General features: G+C 31.4%; 3 protein-coding genes across 5 annotated transcripts; 2 read left to right on the plus strand and 1 right to left on the minus strand.

Moving 5' to 3' along the window:
- Positions 1-2,027: 2,027 nt before the first annotated feature.
- Positions 2,028-5,326, plus strand: Cmtr1 (Cap methyltransferase 1). Its single transcript, XM_078180902.1, has 3 exons — positions 2,028-2,416; positions 2,527-4,747; positions 4,834-5,326. Exons 1-3 carry the CDS (start codon positions 2,407-2,409, stop codon positions 5,318-5,320), a joined length of 2,718 nt encoding a protein of 905 aa, XP_078037028.1. The 5' UTR covers positions 2,028-2,406; the 3' UTR covers positions 5,321-5,326.
- Positions 5,327-5,573: 247 nt separating this feature from the next.
- On the minus strand, positions 5,574-8,235 carry LOC144470090 (nudC domain-containing protein 1). Its single transcript, XM_078180903.1, has 5 exons — positions 8,014-8,235; positions 7,433-7,577; positions 6,379-7,354; positions 5,874-6,238; positions 5,574-5,804 (listed from the first exon to the last, which is right to left on the minus strand). The coding sequence occupies exons 2-5, from the start codon at positions 7,545-7,547 to the stop codon at positions 5,605-5,607; spliced, it is 1,656 nt and encodes a 551-aa protein (XP_078037029.1). The 5' UTR covers positions 7,548-7,577; positions 8,014-8,235; the 3' UTR covers positions 5,574-5,604.
- A 277-nt stretch (positions 8,236-8,512) lies between these two features.
- LOC144470280 (uncharacterized) lies at positions 8,513-16,652 on the plus strand. 3 transcript variants are annotated; one of them, XM_078181237.1, is made up of 4 exons: positions 8,513-8,993; positions 9,165-12,859; positions 13,176-13,301; positions 13,963-16,651. In XM_078181237.1, the coding sequence occupies exons 1-3, from the start codon at positions 8,862-8,864 to the stop codon at positions 13,276-13,278; spliced, it is 3,930 nt and encodes a 1,309-aa protein (XP_078037363.1). In that variant the 5' UTR covers positions 8,513-8,861; the 3' UTR covers positions 13,279-13,301; positions 13,963-16,651. The 3 variants fall into 3 exon arrangements, with proteins under 3 accessions (XP_078037363.1, XP_078037364.1, XP_078037362.1); XM_078181238.1 differs by having other exon boundaries at positions 8,514-8,993; positions 13,176-13,284; XM_078181236.1 differs by having other exon boundaries at positions 8,514-8,993; positions 13,176-16,652.
- The last annotated feature ends 232 nt before the right edge of the window (positions 16,653-16,884 follow it).

Raw genomic sequence — 16,884 nt, forward strand, 5'->3', positions numbered from 1 at the left:
CAAGTTTCGAGGAGTTTTAAAACGGACTATTACTGACGGAACTAAGGAGGACAGAAAATAGTTCCTCGGGGGATTTTCCCTCTGTGAAAGGGCCTGTTAGGGATGGCTCGCGGTCGAACCCTATCAGGTATCGCTGATGTCCTGCCTTTATGGACTTAATAAATGCCATCGGGGACCTTCTAGCATATTAGTCTGCAATAATCTGTTTCGCCTCAACCAACAGTAAACTTCTCGCAATAAAATTCTAAAACATGTCGCTTGCAAGAAATAATGCACGAGGGTAGAACGTTTTTACCATCGACAACAACTAAATATTTTGGAAAGTAATGTTTCTGTAGTAGTTGCATGGCATCGACGATTCTATATGAGTAAAAAATAGACATTTAAAATTAAACGTAAGTTGCAACAGATACCAATTGCAAGAAGTACTGTATTGACTTGGGCGAAATTTTGGCAGCCTTTTTCGCGTGCAAGTACTTGTCCTTAACTGAAGAATTTCTTTTCTGCTGAATATTTTGGTTTTTATGTAAATTTACTCTAAAGAATTGAAATAGAACTACTTTTACAAATTGAACAATATGCATTTCCGTTACATTTTTATAACTATTCACTGAGTTTAGATTTTATTCTAAGACTATTTTGTATCTGTTTTCCTTTCGAGTTGGAGATAGCTTAGTTTACAATCAAACCCCTTCGGCATAGCGAGACTATACCCCCGTGATCCTTCAACGAACAATATGCACTTAATAAAAGGAACTATCCGTTGGGTTTACAACTGTTGGTATCGAAGCCGTTCTCTTTCCAACAATAAAGTAATTAACGCGCTTTCGCACAATAGAGAATAGCACATCTCGTTGGCGATATTTTGTTGGTTTATAGTACCATTCGGCATAGCGAGACTATACCCCCGTGATCCTTCAACGAAGAATATGCACTTAATAAAAGGAACTATCCGTTGGGTTTACAACTGTTGGTATCGAAGCCGTTCTCTTTCCAACAATAAAGTAATTAACGCGCTTTCGCACAATAGAGAATAACATATCTCGTTGGCGATATTTTGTTGGTTTATAGTACCATTGCTAGCTCGCATTGCTCTTTCAATTGCTCGGGATTCCCCGCTACCTGCGGTCCTACGAACTACATGTATGAAGGACAGAGAATGTGCAAAAAACAAATGAGGCGAACGATAACTGTGTGGATGCTTGAAAGATGGAACACGAAATTTCCTTTTATTAAATAATACAAGTTTCTTTTTGTTTTATCAAAAAATCTGTTATTTCGCCTAATCCTTGCCCCACATTATTGAAGATTTATATATTATTATTTAGATATTTAAATAATTGGTTAGGTATTTATTTTTTTCCATTCAGATATTTATCATATAGAAATAAGATTTTACGATAAATATAAAGCAAAATTTTAGTACAGTAGAACATCATTTAGTGAAACGTGCGTTATCGCTCTATTTACTGGCTATTCTTTCTATAAACTTCTGATCATCTGAATAACATTTTCCCAACAATTCAAACTTGTACGCACTGTTTTTATAGTTTAAAGATGAAAAAAGAGAGCTTCGGTTTGACATTGTTGTACCATTATTTTAATCATTTTAAATATCAAGAAAGTCATTTGGCGAACGCGATAAGTGCGCTCGATTGTCGTAAACTTGGTTTGATCGAAATTTTTATTCTTTACGAAAAATAAAAATCCCTTCCCTCTCGATTTTGAAAATAAACCGAAGTGTCGAATCGCCATGAATACATCCGTGAGGTGAGGCGCTTGTATAGCGAAGGTACAATAATGGGACCTATACCTGCTCACGTCCAGGCCGCAGCTTGATTCGCTAGCGCAGGTCAATGCAGAAATTTGCTTCGCTCTGATTGGCTGACGAGTCACTGCTGAGAAGGATCCTCTGCGGATTGGATGCGCAATAAAGTGGTGGGGATAAAATAAGCGTGACAGGGATAAGTCAAGAAATCGGTCCCATTACTGTACTTCTCGGTATCTTGTTTTCCATTTTAGTAAAGTCAGTTGAGAGAGTTCTTCACTTCACTGTTGACGGCGCTGAGATAAAGCTACTTCAAATTCGAGTGCAGTGTTGTGCTTCTGAGAATCCTAGTGTCAAGTCTATTCCTATACCTCGTCTGTGTTGATACATGCTGGTTTCTTGCGAATTTATTTATACGAGTGGAACAAGTTAAACAGTTGCGTTTTTATAAATAGAGACATCACACGGAAAGTTTTTTGTCCAGTGATCGAGTGACATTCTCGTTGTAGTAATTATATTTTCAAATATAACCTACAATAACAGTGCAATTGGTAACCGTTCTCGTATTCGTTAACACATTCTGCGACAGATAAAACAATATTTCGTCGAGTAAAAAGTTCTACAAAATTTCTGCAAACATGAAAAGCCGTGAGTAATGTTTTGTTTTTTCATCAATTTTGTAAATTTAAAATATCATTGATAACTCTTCCGTTATATTTGGTTGTCATATATTATAGTATCCTATATAAATTTTTCAGATTCGGATGATAGTGATTTTGATGTTTTGGATATCGAGGATAATAATTCTGATATTTATGAAAAGGAAACCATGGAGGAAAAGGAGGTTTATCAGAACTATGTAAATAAAAGAAGTAAAAAGCGTAGTAATGATACGTCTGTAGATGAAAGTTCAGATTTAAATGACAGTGATTACAATGAGAATTACTATGAAAACTCAGATGAGAAGAATGATCCTCATTCGAGTTCGCTAAACAGACATCAAAATTCATCTTATGAAAATGACTCTGCTGGTGAATGCAGTAGTCAAAATGTAGAAAAGAGACATGTAGATGATACAACATCTAATTCTAATGACGAACAGGATGATTTAGTAACGCCTGGTATGGGCTACACAGTTCCAACTAAACGACAGAAAATTGAAGTAAAAAATGAAAATAATGAAAGTACTGTTGACGCTGTTAACATTTATGATAAGGAAGAGCAGCCTTGGCATAGACAAAACGTAGGAGAAAAATTGATGAAAAAGATGGGGTACACAGGTCTTGGTCTTGGTAAACATGAGCAAGGTCGCACAGAACCTGTGGAAGCAGCAAAACAACATGGTCGCAGAGGTTTTGGGCATCATATACCTGGTCTTGAAGCTTTCGGTTACAAATGGGATCCTTCAGAAGAGGAAATAAAAGTTAAAGAACCTATGAAGTGGTTAAAAAATCATCATGAGCAAATACCAACTTCGGGCCAAATGAAATCCTGGTTAAAGAAGGCGCCCAAAAAACTTATTATAGATGATGAAACTCAATTCTGTGATAACAATATAGTTACAAACATTATTAAGGCAAAAACTATATTTGATAAATTAGATGGCATTGAAATGCGCCGTGCGAGAACACGTAGTAACCCTTTTGAAACTATACACGGTGCATTTTTCTTGAATCGAGCAGCAATGAAAATGGCAAACATGGATAAAGCATGTGATTTTATGTTTACTCAACCAAATGGTCTACAAGATGATGAACTACTTTATTTCGCCGACGTGTGTGCTGGACCAGGTGGTTTCAGTGAATATGTTTTGTGGAGGAAAGAGTGGCATGCAAAAGGATTTGGGTTCACTTTAAAAAATGAAAATGATTTCAAATTAGCTGACTTTTATGCTGGTCCCTGTGAAACTTTCTACCCATATTATGGACCAGCTGATGATGGCAATGTGTATGATCCTGCTAATCAAGAAGCATTCAGAGAACTTATAATGAAATACACCAATAATAAAGGTGTACATTTTATGATGTCAGATGGAGGATTTTCAGTGGCTGGCCAGGAAAATATACAAGAAATTTTGTCAAAACAATTGTATCTTTGTCAATGTTTAGTGGCATTGATGATTGTGAGAGAAGGGGGTCACTTTGTGACAAAACTGTTTGACGTCTTTACTCCTTTTAGTGCAGGAATAGTTTATTTAATGTATCGTTGTTTCGACGAAGTTTGTATTTTTAAACCAAACACATCTAGACCAGCAAATTCCGAACGATATTTAATATGTAAAAGTAAAAGGCCAAATACAGAACTTGTTGTGCAATATTTCAAACATATTAACGAAATACTTTTAAAGAAAGATGAAAATAATGACGTCAGGGAGATAGTAGCCTTCGAGGAATTTGTTAGAGAGAAGGAACTATTAGAATACTTACACAACTCTAATAACGAGTTAGGAAGAAAACAAATAACAGGTCTCCGCAAAGTGGCTGCATTTTGTGAAGATATTGCTCTTGTCGAACCAAAACAGGCTACCTTGCGTAAAGAATGCTTGGAGTATTGGAATATTCCAGACAAAAGTAGAACAATGCCAGTGCGCATGAAACCTCAGGACAAAGTGAGAAGCCTTCTTACACACTTTAATTTCCTTTCCAAAACTCCAATGATATTAACAAAAGAAACTTTAGGAAGTATAGTTTCAAAGAGACCACTTGATTACTTTTGTGTACCTTGTGGAAGTGGAAAAAGCGAAACAATTGCTACATTTTACCTCAGTTTAGGAAGGAGTAAAGTGTATCGTTACGTAAAAGGTAATTGGGAAGACGTTAACAATAATATACAATTGCCTGCTGACACACTGATATATGCAGAACAACTTTATGAAATGACAAAACAACGTAAGAATCAACGTAAATTACTGGCGTTACACATCATAGATGCTTACTTTTTGGGAGCGCAGGACGTTAGTAATAAAAGTCTACAAGAGAGGTAATGAATCAAAATTACTATAATAATATTGGCGGTATTATTTTCTATAAAGCACGAAACTAATTGATAGGAAAACTTTTTTACAGGCATAAGCTCGCAAAGAAGTTTTGCGAAGCTTTGAGAAATCCTGACGGAATTCGGATACGTACCAAAGACTTGTTTACATTACGTTTGAACATAGGAGAAAAACTATGTGTGCAAAAACGTATAATGAAAAATAGTCAAACAATTCTAGCATATGAATTGTCGGACATATACTCGGACGACGATTCCTCCTTCGAGAAGCCATATTTTGCAATAAACAGCGTAATGTTTTTAAAAGCCATCGCAGAACCATGGTCACTAAATGTAAGCAGTAAAGTGCACTTGCTGTACGTTTACAACTCTAAAACACAGCAAAGTGAATATTTGAAACAAAAACCAGACAAAGCTAATGCGAACTTTATAGAAACATTTAGTACTCGACTCGTTTGGCATTGGCCTACAGATGAAACCATTTCTATGAAAGATCTTGTAAATTCTATGACTGAGAAATGTCCAAATATTTGTAAAATAATTGACACTGACTGTTAATTTTTACGTTATGATGTAATTATCTATTCACTTCAAGATTCAATTTTGATGTATGATCCTTCAGTATTTGTTTTATAGTATTTATCGCGAATTATTGACCTCTTATGCATCTGACGGATCATTCATCAAATTGTATCATGAAGAAGAATTTAAGTTAAGTACAACACCCTGTAAATACTTATGTATAATATATTCAATGAATGCCAGTCTGAATAAAAATATTGACTCTATTATAATTAAGCTTCTTATAACTATATAACCCTATTTTATCAATGTATTTAATTTCAGAAACCAATATCTAGACGGTATAATGTATTTTTAGTAAGAACAAATAAATAGTTGCTTGTTGCTGTGGCTCCCATAATTGGAAGTGTTTCAGTTCCTAAGTCTACAATCCATTGTTTTTCAACTTCGACAGTTAAATCAGGCCTTTTATATAAAAAAATATATCTTGTGTGTTCCAGTATGGCCACATATGAAGCATCTAAAAACATGTTAAGTTAAAATCTTTCAAGTAATGCAAAATATGTTTATCTAGTAGTTAAATACTTACCATCTGGAGAAACACAGAATTTTTTATTACGTTTACTTGCTTCAACATATCCAAAACCAGGAAATGTGTAACAATGTTCTATATCCCATTTAGTATCATCAGCATTACCAGTAACCCATAAACAACTATCATTATCATGTCTGAGACATATTGCTTGACCTGACTTTGTTTTATATGTAAATAACACATGGTTATTTGTTCCTAGCATAGCTAAATGTGTAGTCTTTTGCATGACAAGGTCAATTCTCTGTAACAGATTGTCTTTTCCCTCAAGATCACATTCTTCAAGTTGATCAGAATTGAACCCTATGCAAGGTTGACCATCTTGCTTGCCATCTATCTGATCAGTGCACAAATGTGCTAACCTGTATAAAGCAAAAAGAAAAAAAATTTAGAAAATAAAAAGATGAAGCACATACGGTACTGAAAAATACTAATAAAATTGTTTGTTCATGAAATGTTTCCCTGAACTTTAAGGTAACGAATATTAATCTAATATTGGCACCTGGAATGAATTTCAGCAGCCAATGCTTCATTCGATACATATTCTCCACCAGTGTCACCTTTAATTAATTCACTCCACATTAAATCAAATTCATCCTTAAACAATTTGAGTCTGAAAGTATGATCACCATTCTGCAATATTGTTAACTCTTCATCTAATCTATGTTGAGTTTGACCTCCTATTAATATAATACCATTCAGTGTTACTGATAACTCTAATGGTTTTACTTGTACTTTAAGATCTTTTTGTTGTTCTTTATCTACTTTTATCCAAACAGTCAATGAATCTTCATCTTGAGACCAACAATATCTTGGAAGTTTTGTTTTGGCTGTTTGGGAATCATCTTTACTATCAACAGATTCTACCACTTTTGGGTTCTGGAATATAATGTAATCCTGACAAATAGAATGAAAATATTTGCCAGTGTCTTCTATATGTACATATTCAACAGCACCACTGATTTTCAGAGCTTCTTTTTGGCTAAATTCAAAAGATTCTGATCCATTTCCTGTATTTTTATGTATATATGTTAATATTATCAGATTTGTAAACTTCTTTTCATCAACACTTTTAATGCTGCATAATGCAACTATAATAGTTGATGTTGCATTAACATATCTTGCATCTAAAATGACTCCAGGTTCTGTTTCAGTTAATGGAAAAACTTTAATGTTTTCCTTGTCCTCTACTGATAATATATTTACACAATCCCCACCATCAGAAATTACCACAACATTACTACTAGCAAACACAATTGATGGATTATATAATACATTTTGTACAGTTGCATTAATATCATGTATTTGATGTAGCTGTTCTAAAATACCATCGTTTCTGAGTCTCCAAACTAACCACTTATCATCTATGAACCAACAGGATGCATCATATGGATTTTTGAATAAATGATTATGAAATGCAAATAAATGAGTTTCCAGCAAAGAATCTCGATTTAAAGGCAATTCTAATCTGCGCACATCTGTAATGTTTTTAAAGGTGTACATAATATTATTATTTCTTATGACAATGATACTTTTTATAACTAGATAGTACTTACCTGCACTTAATTTTATTTCAGTAGAAATAGAGATTTCATCGGTACAAAATTGATACTTTTCGAATTTTAAATTTGTTAGACTTTTTTTAGGACGTAATTCAATAACTTTTGTCATTTTATATTTTTATCGTTATTCACATTCGATCTTGAATCGAAAAACGAAGAGAGAGGTTATTCAAGCATAATTACTTTAGCCTTGCTGTTTTTAATATACAATCTCAAATATTAACTTAGCAATATAACAACGTCATTCTTTAACTTCTTAAGCACAACGCGCCACTATAGTGGCTTTCGTGAATGTTTCGTGCTTTACTCAATTGTTTTATTAAGTATTAAAGTAAACGATTAAAGTGAAAGTGTGTATGTACAATACACTAAGAAAAGAATATATGTAATTAATACTATATTTATAGCTATACGGAAAAAGTATATATTAAGAAAAATGGTAATTTAGTTATGAAAAACTTTATTTGCTCAAAACCCAGCCGTGCCTAAGAGATTAATAACAGTACATGTATTTTAACATAAAACAATGAAAACTTTCTAATAAAAATCAAGACAAACCACTCTCGATTGCTTACTTCGAATTCTCTCTGATGTTTATGATTATAATTAAGATTATGATTGTTATGATAGTCTTTGTCTCTATTTATTCTACTCCGTATTCCTTACTTTAGCACAATAACATTAGACTGTAGTTAATAAGGTAATACGTATATATATATACATGTGTATGTTCTACATAATTCTTATTCTGCATAAATACTGAAAATGCAAGTTAAATTTGATATCTTTACTTTACATTTGCATCTTTAATTTTTCAACTTTGTTATCAAAATAAATCAATTCCTATCTACGTAATTTTTGTTTTCATGTATACCATTTAACTTTAGAAAATCCCGAGTTTCTATAATAAAAGTCATGATTTAATATTCGATTATGTTTAAATATTCTATATTCATTATGTAATGAAAATAAATGTAAGAATTTTTTATTACATTGTATGTAAGCATACATAGTAACACATGTAAATGCATACACACATAAATACTAGTTTCTCCTAGTGATTTTAATTTCTTTCTATTTTATAATACACATATACGTATAGGATACATATGCACGCATCAGTCGCAAAATACACAATTGAATGAATTATTTTCTTCAAGCTTTTCTATTTTTTTTTATACATACGCGATACATACGTCCAGACATGTACATCGCATAAACGTAAATACAAAAGAACAGAAGGATTGGTATCACTGATTATTATTCATCTACTCATACAGCTGCGCTGCATACAGTGTTTAACCTAGATGTAAAGCCAGAAGAGTATGGCTGCGTACTGTCTTAGAAGGTGTCCTCAGCAATGAAAATGAATAATTGTTTAGTGTTCAAGTAAATTATCATTGTTTTACATAGCTTTGTTAGAATGGAGTTGGGCTTATCCAACACGTTATTGGCGGGTGATCCACGATTAGTTGATCATATCGTTGGAGAAGTTAAATCCCAAGGGATTTTCGATCAGTTTCGAAAAGAATGTATCGCTGATGTTGATACAAAGGTATGAAATTCAATTTTTAACATTTGCCCTTTTGTAATCTTGAATTATTGTAAAATCATTACCTTTGAAAAATTTAAAATTTCGATAACTAAATAAAAATCGAAGCTGCTAGGTTCAGTAACCAATCTTATGAAATCAGCTTCAATTATAATTCCTATTCTTTGATTACAGCCAGCATATCAAAATTTACGTACAAGAGTTGAAGGATCTGTAAATTCCTTCCTTAGTAAACAATCATGGAAACCAGATTTAAACAAGAATCAGCTACGAGAAAATTTACGCAAACACATCCACGAAGCTCCTTATTTAGATGCTGGTGTAGAGCGTATAGTAGATCAAGTAGTACATCCAAAGATATATTCTGTTTTTATGTCTCACATTGAAGATGTAGTTTATACGTATCTTGGCATAGACAGACCTAAAACAAAAGAAAAAAATGGTGCTTGTGGCCTTAAAGACTTACTACCCAAAGATTTAGATCCTGTTTCACCAGAGTCTGATAAAAATAGCTTGAAAGATGTATCTTTGGAGTCTGTGGACGCAATGGAAGACTTGGAAGTAACAAAAGAAGAAAAATTGTTTCACGAAGAGAAATTACAGGAAGATGAACTTTCTAATGAGAATAATAAAGACAATGCTTCAGAAAATGGGCAAATCTCGTTTGAGGAAAAATCATTGTTCGAAAGTGATAAAACTCTTCATAAGACTGATAGCAATTTAAATTTAAATACATCTGGCAAATCAGATGATAAGATGGAAGAGGAGGAAGAAGATAGTCCTACATTTGAACCAATTGATATTATGAACTTGAATGAATCTAATATTTCCAATGATTCACATTTATCTGGAATATCAGAACTAACTAGCCATAGATCCAGAAGTCCTGACTTTTGTAATGAATTGTCAAGAGATAATTTTGATTACAGCAATCAAGATTCGCAATTAAGTAAAGTTTCTTCAGACTCTCGATTGTCGATTGTAACAGATTTTGGATCTTCAAATCATGCATCAACACCTATTCATGATGCGCTGAAGGATGAAGTCAATAGAGATAAATGTGATGTTAAAAATGTTAAAGACAATTTTAAAGCTGTCAGAGACTATGAATCTAATAAGAATAAAAATAAAAATATTTTTGAAGTAAATAAAAATAAAGATATACAAGATGTTAAAGATTCTAAAAATAATAAATACAGTTTATCTTCTAAAGAAAATTCTCGTGATGCTACGGATAGTAGCGTAAAAGATAAGTATGAGCACAAACACAGAGACAGAAGTAGGGACAGTGAATCTAAATCAAAATCAAAAGACAAGAATCATGTTAAGGATGGAAAGCATCATAGGGACAGAAGTAGTGACAAAAAGAAGCAAAGAAGTCATAGCAGTACAAAATATGATAAGTATGACAAAAGTAAATTTAAAGAGAAAAGTGATCTACCAAGAGACAGCGATAAAAATAAAGATATGGAGAAGGATAATTATGCTAAGGTGAAAGAAGACAAGATAAAAGACACAGACAAAAAGGATAACATTAGTAAAGAGGGAAAAGATTTAAAAGATCTCTACAAAGAAAAAATTCGTGAACTTAGGGAGAAAAAAGAATTAACCGAGAAGGAAAAGTTAAACAAGGATAATAGAGACACAAAACCAAATAAAGAAAATAAAGATAAGAAAGATTCACCAAAAGATAAGAAATCGTATAAAAAAGATCATAAAAGTTCTTTTTCTAAAAGCTCAACTTTAAGTTCTAATGAAAGTAAAATTGCAAAAACAACGGAAAAAGTTGATGGAAAGGAAAGGAGAAGCGAATCGAAAGATAAAAGTAAACGCGATGAAAGACGTAGTTCAAAAGATGTAAAGTCGAAAAATCATGTAAGTACTAAATCTGATTTAACTGAAAAATCTGAGAAACCGGATATGAAGAAAATTATTAAAAGCGAGAAAGATGAGAAAACTGAAAAATCTGAAATTAAGAAAGATATTAAGTCAAGTAATGATAAAATAAATGGCAAAAAAGATATAAAGAATCAGGTAAATAAAAGCTCTATTAGAAATGAAAAAATCGAAAGCAAAAAGGATAGTAAAAGTGAGACACAAAATAAGGATAAGAAACGGAGAGAAGAAAAGAAATCCAAGTCAAAAGATGACCATTCCAGTTTAAGAAAGAATTCAAATGATCGGCGCTCAACAGATAGAGACGGTTCGAACGGGTCTAGCAGTAAAAGCTCACAGTCTAGTAATTTTAGTTCCAACATTGGAAGTAATAAGTCAGGTTCATCAACCTCATCTAAAGAATCAAATCATATTAGCAATTCCAGTAGTGAAACATCGGATAATATGGAAGAAACACATACAAATGATTTGAGATTATCAACAGAACAGTCGGATTATAAATTCGACAATGCAGAGTACAAAACAGATGATAGCAGTAACTACGAACCACATAATAAACAGGAAGCAGAATTGAATGATGTTAACTTACCTTTGAAGAAACGGCCATTACATGGTGAAGATAATAGTGCTTCAGGAGAAGTGAAACTAAAAAAACCGAAATTTGCAAAGAATATACATGAAGCTAAAAAGTTAATGAAAATTAGAAAACAAATAGAGAAACAGAAGCTTAAAGAAAATAAAAAGGTGGAGAGGAAACATCAACACAAAGTTGAACCTCTAACACAATTCAATTCTTCAAATAATGACAATTTTGAAAGTGTACCAGATGAAGAACGTGTACAAATAATAGAAATACCAGATGAGGAATATGAAGAACCTTATCCTGAAAATCACACTAATTTAACATTGGAAGAGAGATCGATAATGATGTTACAAACTGAAGCAGGTACGAAGGATCTACTAGAAGTACATTCTGATTTAAAATTAAAATTATCGGACATGGAGTTGTGCATACAAAAGTCATTGTGTGAAACACTTCCCAATAAGAGATTAGAACAAGTAACACATAACAGCAGTGAAAGGAGTGAAGACTTACAAAACAAAGAATTTCTAACATCTATAACAGGAAACACTGTAAAAAATAGGGCTGTAGAATCGGAAAACACGAACAATTATCGAAATATAGATAAGAAGAATGAAATGTCACAAGAAGCTGGTACATCTAAAGTAGAGAAAAACATAGGGTCTCAAGAAGTAAATTCTTCTTGTGACATTCCCGAAGTAAGTAACAACGGCAAAGCAATGAACCAGGCAAATACACCAGGTCTTGAAGCAGCTTCTATAAATCATTCGAAACATAGAAAAGATATAGAAACATCTAGGAATGAATGTATTCTTCAAAATGCTCAAAATAATAGCCTTTCCAACGCATGTAGAGATATAGCTGAAGAATATCATTTGGTACATGCTAGCAATGAATCTCAGGCTATAGAAGCTATCTCAATGGCAGCTGAAGACAATGAAGATTGTCGTTATTTCAACGCAGACAATGAAAGATCCGAAAAATTCTCCAATTTCTTAGAATCACTGGAATTAGTAGAAAATACTTCTTTAGAAGAAATAATAGAAAGTTTAGGCGGACAAGTTGTATCCTCAATACCAAAAGCCATGGCACCTCCTTTGCCAAAACGCAAACTTTCAACTAGTCCATTGTCAGATATATTATTAAATAACTCGAATAATAACAATGACGGCCATAAAAAAGCGCTAAACGTACCGAATGAGGATGTTTTGAACACTATAAAGAAAAGAAAACTTATTGGAGCCAAAAAGCAGAGACTACAAGCAAATATATGTGCTCCACAAGGACTACTAAATGGAGAAAATTTTGTTATGCCTTTAAGCCCAGAAAGCGATGTGTCTGCAACTAGTGAAAAAATACCATCATCTAATTTAATTAAGGAAGACAAAGGGTATGTAAAATAATGATCTCTGACACCAATCTTCTTGTTTGTTTTTACATTTTTGTATCTTAATAGAATCTGAATTTCCTTATAAAGAATCCAATAATTTTTGTAAATATAATAAATTAAAAGATATTGTGTGACTCGAATCTTTTCTTTTTATTTATGAGCAACTATTCTACCTATAAGGCATTATTTAAGTGTGTACAGTATACAATGTGAAGAGTTGTACATACTTGCTATTCACAATAGAAATATTGCTTTCTTTGAAATATGAATCATGTTTTATTATTCATGATGTAACTAGTGTGTTATGTAATTACAGCCGGCATAGAAGCAGTCAACGTTACTCAAGCGATGACTTATACAAACCACGTCCATTATTTGCAAGTTCTTCTCGCAGAAGTAGGAGATCTAACCAGGCATAGCTATTAGTACGTAGTTTCAGGTGGTAAATTATCTTTTACTTTATGTAATATAAGAAGTTCTAGTTGTTGATTCTTAAAATATACTACATGCTATATTTGAATCAGATATTTTTAAACTCATTAGTACATACAATATTGAAGTGACCAAACGAAATGTACAGATTATTACTTACATTATGGCAGTATGAAACATTATTTTATATGCAAGGGATTTAAATCAATATTTTTAAGGCTATGTTAACTATATGTTGCATCCGAAAAGATTAAAAGATTCCTAAGTTGGCATACTATTTAAACAAATTAAAAATTTTAAAAGGAAATTGACATTGCACTTAATTAGCAAAAACGAATGCAAAATATTTTAAGAAACCGTTTATTCGAAAACAGTGTTATAACTTTAGTAACCACTATTTATGTAGATATATTCAATCCAATTCAGTATTAAAAATAGGTACTTCCATGTATTCTTCTATGTCGGTGTTGTGTAAAATATGCTCAGCCTAATACTTAAAACAAAGTGGTACATATCGATGAAAATACATTTTGCTTATGTTATTATAATTTTTCTTACTTTGCGGCGTAACATTTTTACGTCTTTTCTTATAAATTTTAACATATTGATGACAATAGGTATTTTCCAGTTTATAATATTTGAAGCCAACATAATTTTTTGTACTTTTACAGTTATAAAATTGTCTCCTATGGCTAGGGTTACCAGATGTCCAAGATTTTTAATTACATCCAGGTCTGTGAGATTTTTAAAACAATGGTTTTAGAAATTTAAAGAGGTAAATCATTATCATATAAAAAAAGAAGAGGTACACAAAATCTTATTAATCTTTTTACTGCAGTTGTAAGACAAAGGGTATTTTCGAATAAAATAGACTTCTTCAACCAATATTTCATAAAGTATCCTGAAACATCTTCTCTAAAGTATGATAACCCTATCTATGGGCAGTATCTTATTGTATTTATGTATAGACTAACTTATTAAAATATTACTTTTTTCATTGGAGTACTTAATATAAGTTCAGAATATTGATTTTACTGTCCAGAATATTATTTGTTTGTTGCATGCTTCATTACTTCGACAAGTAGGTTTCTCTGTAATTGGAACTACAATGATGTGTACCACTTCTTTGTTATTATTTAGAAACCGGTATATTCGTCATTGTTCACTAATTGATACTTACAACATGTTGGCGAACATGCACAATAGATCTTAATGAATCTTACTAAACAGAATATACACTTGATAAATATTTTGAATTAGACATTTATTTAAAACAGTTACTTCAGAGATAATATAGTACTATATGATACTATGGAAGTTCAGAAAATTAATTATGAGGTATGTACATATATCAAATTGAAATGTATTGTTCAATTTAATTCACATTCGTTTTAAAATTTTATTTTATCAACAAATTGAATGTATAAATTATTGTGGATAATGTATATTCAATTAAAATTTGTAAATGAATTGAGTACTATAAGTTTATCTTGTTGTTCATTAAGAGAAATTATTATTATTTTTTCATACTATATACATTACATTTTTCTTGTATAGAATTCAATTTATTATAAATGATACACAAAGATTTGCAATTAATACTGTGCAATTTTCATTAATACTGTATACAATACATTAAAGAAGTGCAGAATGTATTTATAAAATTATACATTAACAAACACAATAATTATACTGAGTAAGTAAGAGTTTTCATGTGATTGCAGACTATTTGTAGTGCTGATACAAATTTCCTTTTTAAATTGTTACTTCTTTTTGTTCATATGTTGATAGGAAATGTCCAGTATGTATGTCCGGTATAGATTTGATAAGTTAAAAATATGAAGAATCATTACAAACATAACATGACTATAACTTAAACTTCTAAATGCATTTTCTTCAAAAGATTTTTACAACTAAATTTAGCAATGAGAATAAAAATAAAAAACTAGGTATTCTGTGATGTTAAAATAAAAAAGCAATAGCTTCCATAATTTTTTTAAAATAAAATAGCAACGAGTAGATTGTAATGCCAGAGAATCGTTAATTTTTGCCAGACTAATAATTGTATACCACATCACTTTTTCACTAAATATCGAAAATTGTATTATTAAATTTTTACAAAAATGTTACATTTATTAATAAGCGTGTTTTTAATTCTGTATAAACATAAGTTTGTATAAATGTATATATAAACAAGAATTATATTACATTGTAGTACTATAAAGATATTGTAGAATATTTTTTCCAACTTTTTAAAATATTTATTGCCATATGTAATATAGTAGCGAAACAAAAATTTATAAAGCCCATTACTATTATGATTACCTTAAAATAAAGCGATTTTTTGTATACATGTTAAACAAGTTCGTAAATATTAAGACCTTCCTCTATTTGTAACTGTCAAACAAAATGCTACATTGTATTACGCAACTTTTCGATTAAAACTAGTTTGATTGAAATGAGGGAATCATTTATTTTATCTAGCGTACGTTGCGAATGATAAAGACGAAACAGAATTGTAATCGCATACGTGTAACGATAATACGATACGTGACCACAAACACAAAGAATTACGTAGGTATATATGTCTCGGAGAACAATATACCTACAATGTGACTTATTAGATAATTAATTTGTACGTTTGATATTTCTGTTATCTGTCGTCTCCTGTAATTTTAACTTGTATGGAGTTACGTGGATCGACCTTGCCATTTAACCGAGCCTCATAAATCCATATGCAGTATGATTAAAGACCCTCCTGTATTATTCAAAATGTTACACGTTGAATTTTTACGCGTCGAAAGCAGAACTGATGTCACAATCTTTCGTTCCATTCGTTATAAAAAGAACTATGTTATTCACATAGACGCGTTATAATAACGAAACTCGTTTGTGAATAAAACGACAATTTGTGAACAATTCATTGTGTGCTACGTGTTTATAAAATAAGTGTATTATCCGTGGTATTGTTGAATTGTCTAGAGAATGGTGTCAAACAATGAATTCTGATCACGTTTTGTAAATATTTAATAAAATCCTCTGATTTCATTGTTCCCTTCATGCGTTCTGTATACAATATACATTATTGCAACCTTTTTGTGATTAGGAGCTTTTTTATAACGAGAATTATAAAGTAAACACAAATGCATATGAAAAGAAAACAATGAATCAAAATTACAGGATTCACGCTTGCATTGAGTAATATATACATTAACAGAGTGTGCAATTTGCAAAGAATTTGTATTTTAACTCTCACTTTTATCACTGAAAAATATTTCAATTTATTTACATTCTTTTCTTAAAATAAATATTTTCAACTGTATACAACAAAGAAGTGAACCAATTTGTCCCAAAACATTGTAGTACATAAAATGCAAATTGAATATATCAGAAATTCAACATGCATAAGAGAATACTTTTTTTGATCAAGTATTGAATGTTACTTAATCTACTTAATAATATTTTTCATCGTATCAACACACGATTTAACATATTATTCTTTCAATAAAACGACTACAGCTTATTACTTCGGTTTACAAAAACATCTTAAAGCTTGCAACAAACCTTGTCACATTATTGTAACTGTATGATAT

This window comes from Augochlora pura, chromosome 5 (genome assembly GCF_028453695.1).
Source record: "Augochlora pura isolate Apur16 chromosome 5, APUR_v2.2.1, whole genome shotgun sequence".
NCBI lineage: Eukaryota > Metazoa > Arthropoda > Insecta > Hymenoptera > Halictidae > Augochlora > Augochlora pura.

Coding starts and splice junctions, on each gene's coding strand:
- Cmtr1 (XM_078180902.1), top strand. Junction 4,748..4,833: donor AATAAAAGTCTACAAGAGAG/GTAATGAATCAA, acceptor ACTTTTTTACAG/GCATAAGCTCGCAAAGAAGT.
- LOC144470090 (XM_078180903.1), bottom strand. CDS start 7,547: ATGACAAAAGTTATTGAATTACGTCCTAAAAAAAGTCTAACAAATTTA. Junction 6,239..6,378: donor GCTGCTGAAATTCATTCCAG/GTGCCAATATTA, acceptor TGCTTTATACAG/GTTAGCACATTTGTGCACTG. Junction 5,805..5,873: donor ATTCTGTGTTTCTCCAGATG/GTAAGTATTTAA, acceptor ACATGTTTTTAG/ATGCTTCATATGTGGCCATA.
- LOC144470280 (XM_078181237.1), top strand. CDS start 8,862: ATGGAGTTGGGCTTATCCAACACGTTATTGGCGGGTGATCCACGATTA. Junction 8,994..9,164: donor TCGCTGATGTTGATACAAAG/GTATGAAATTCA, acceptor CTTTGATTACAG/CCAGCATATCAAAATTTACG. Junction 12,860..13,175: donor TTAATTAAGGAAGACAAAGG/GTATGTAAAATA, acceptor ATGTAATTACAG/CCGGCATAGAAGCAGTCAAC.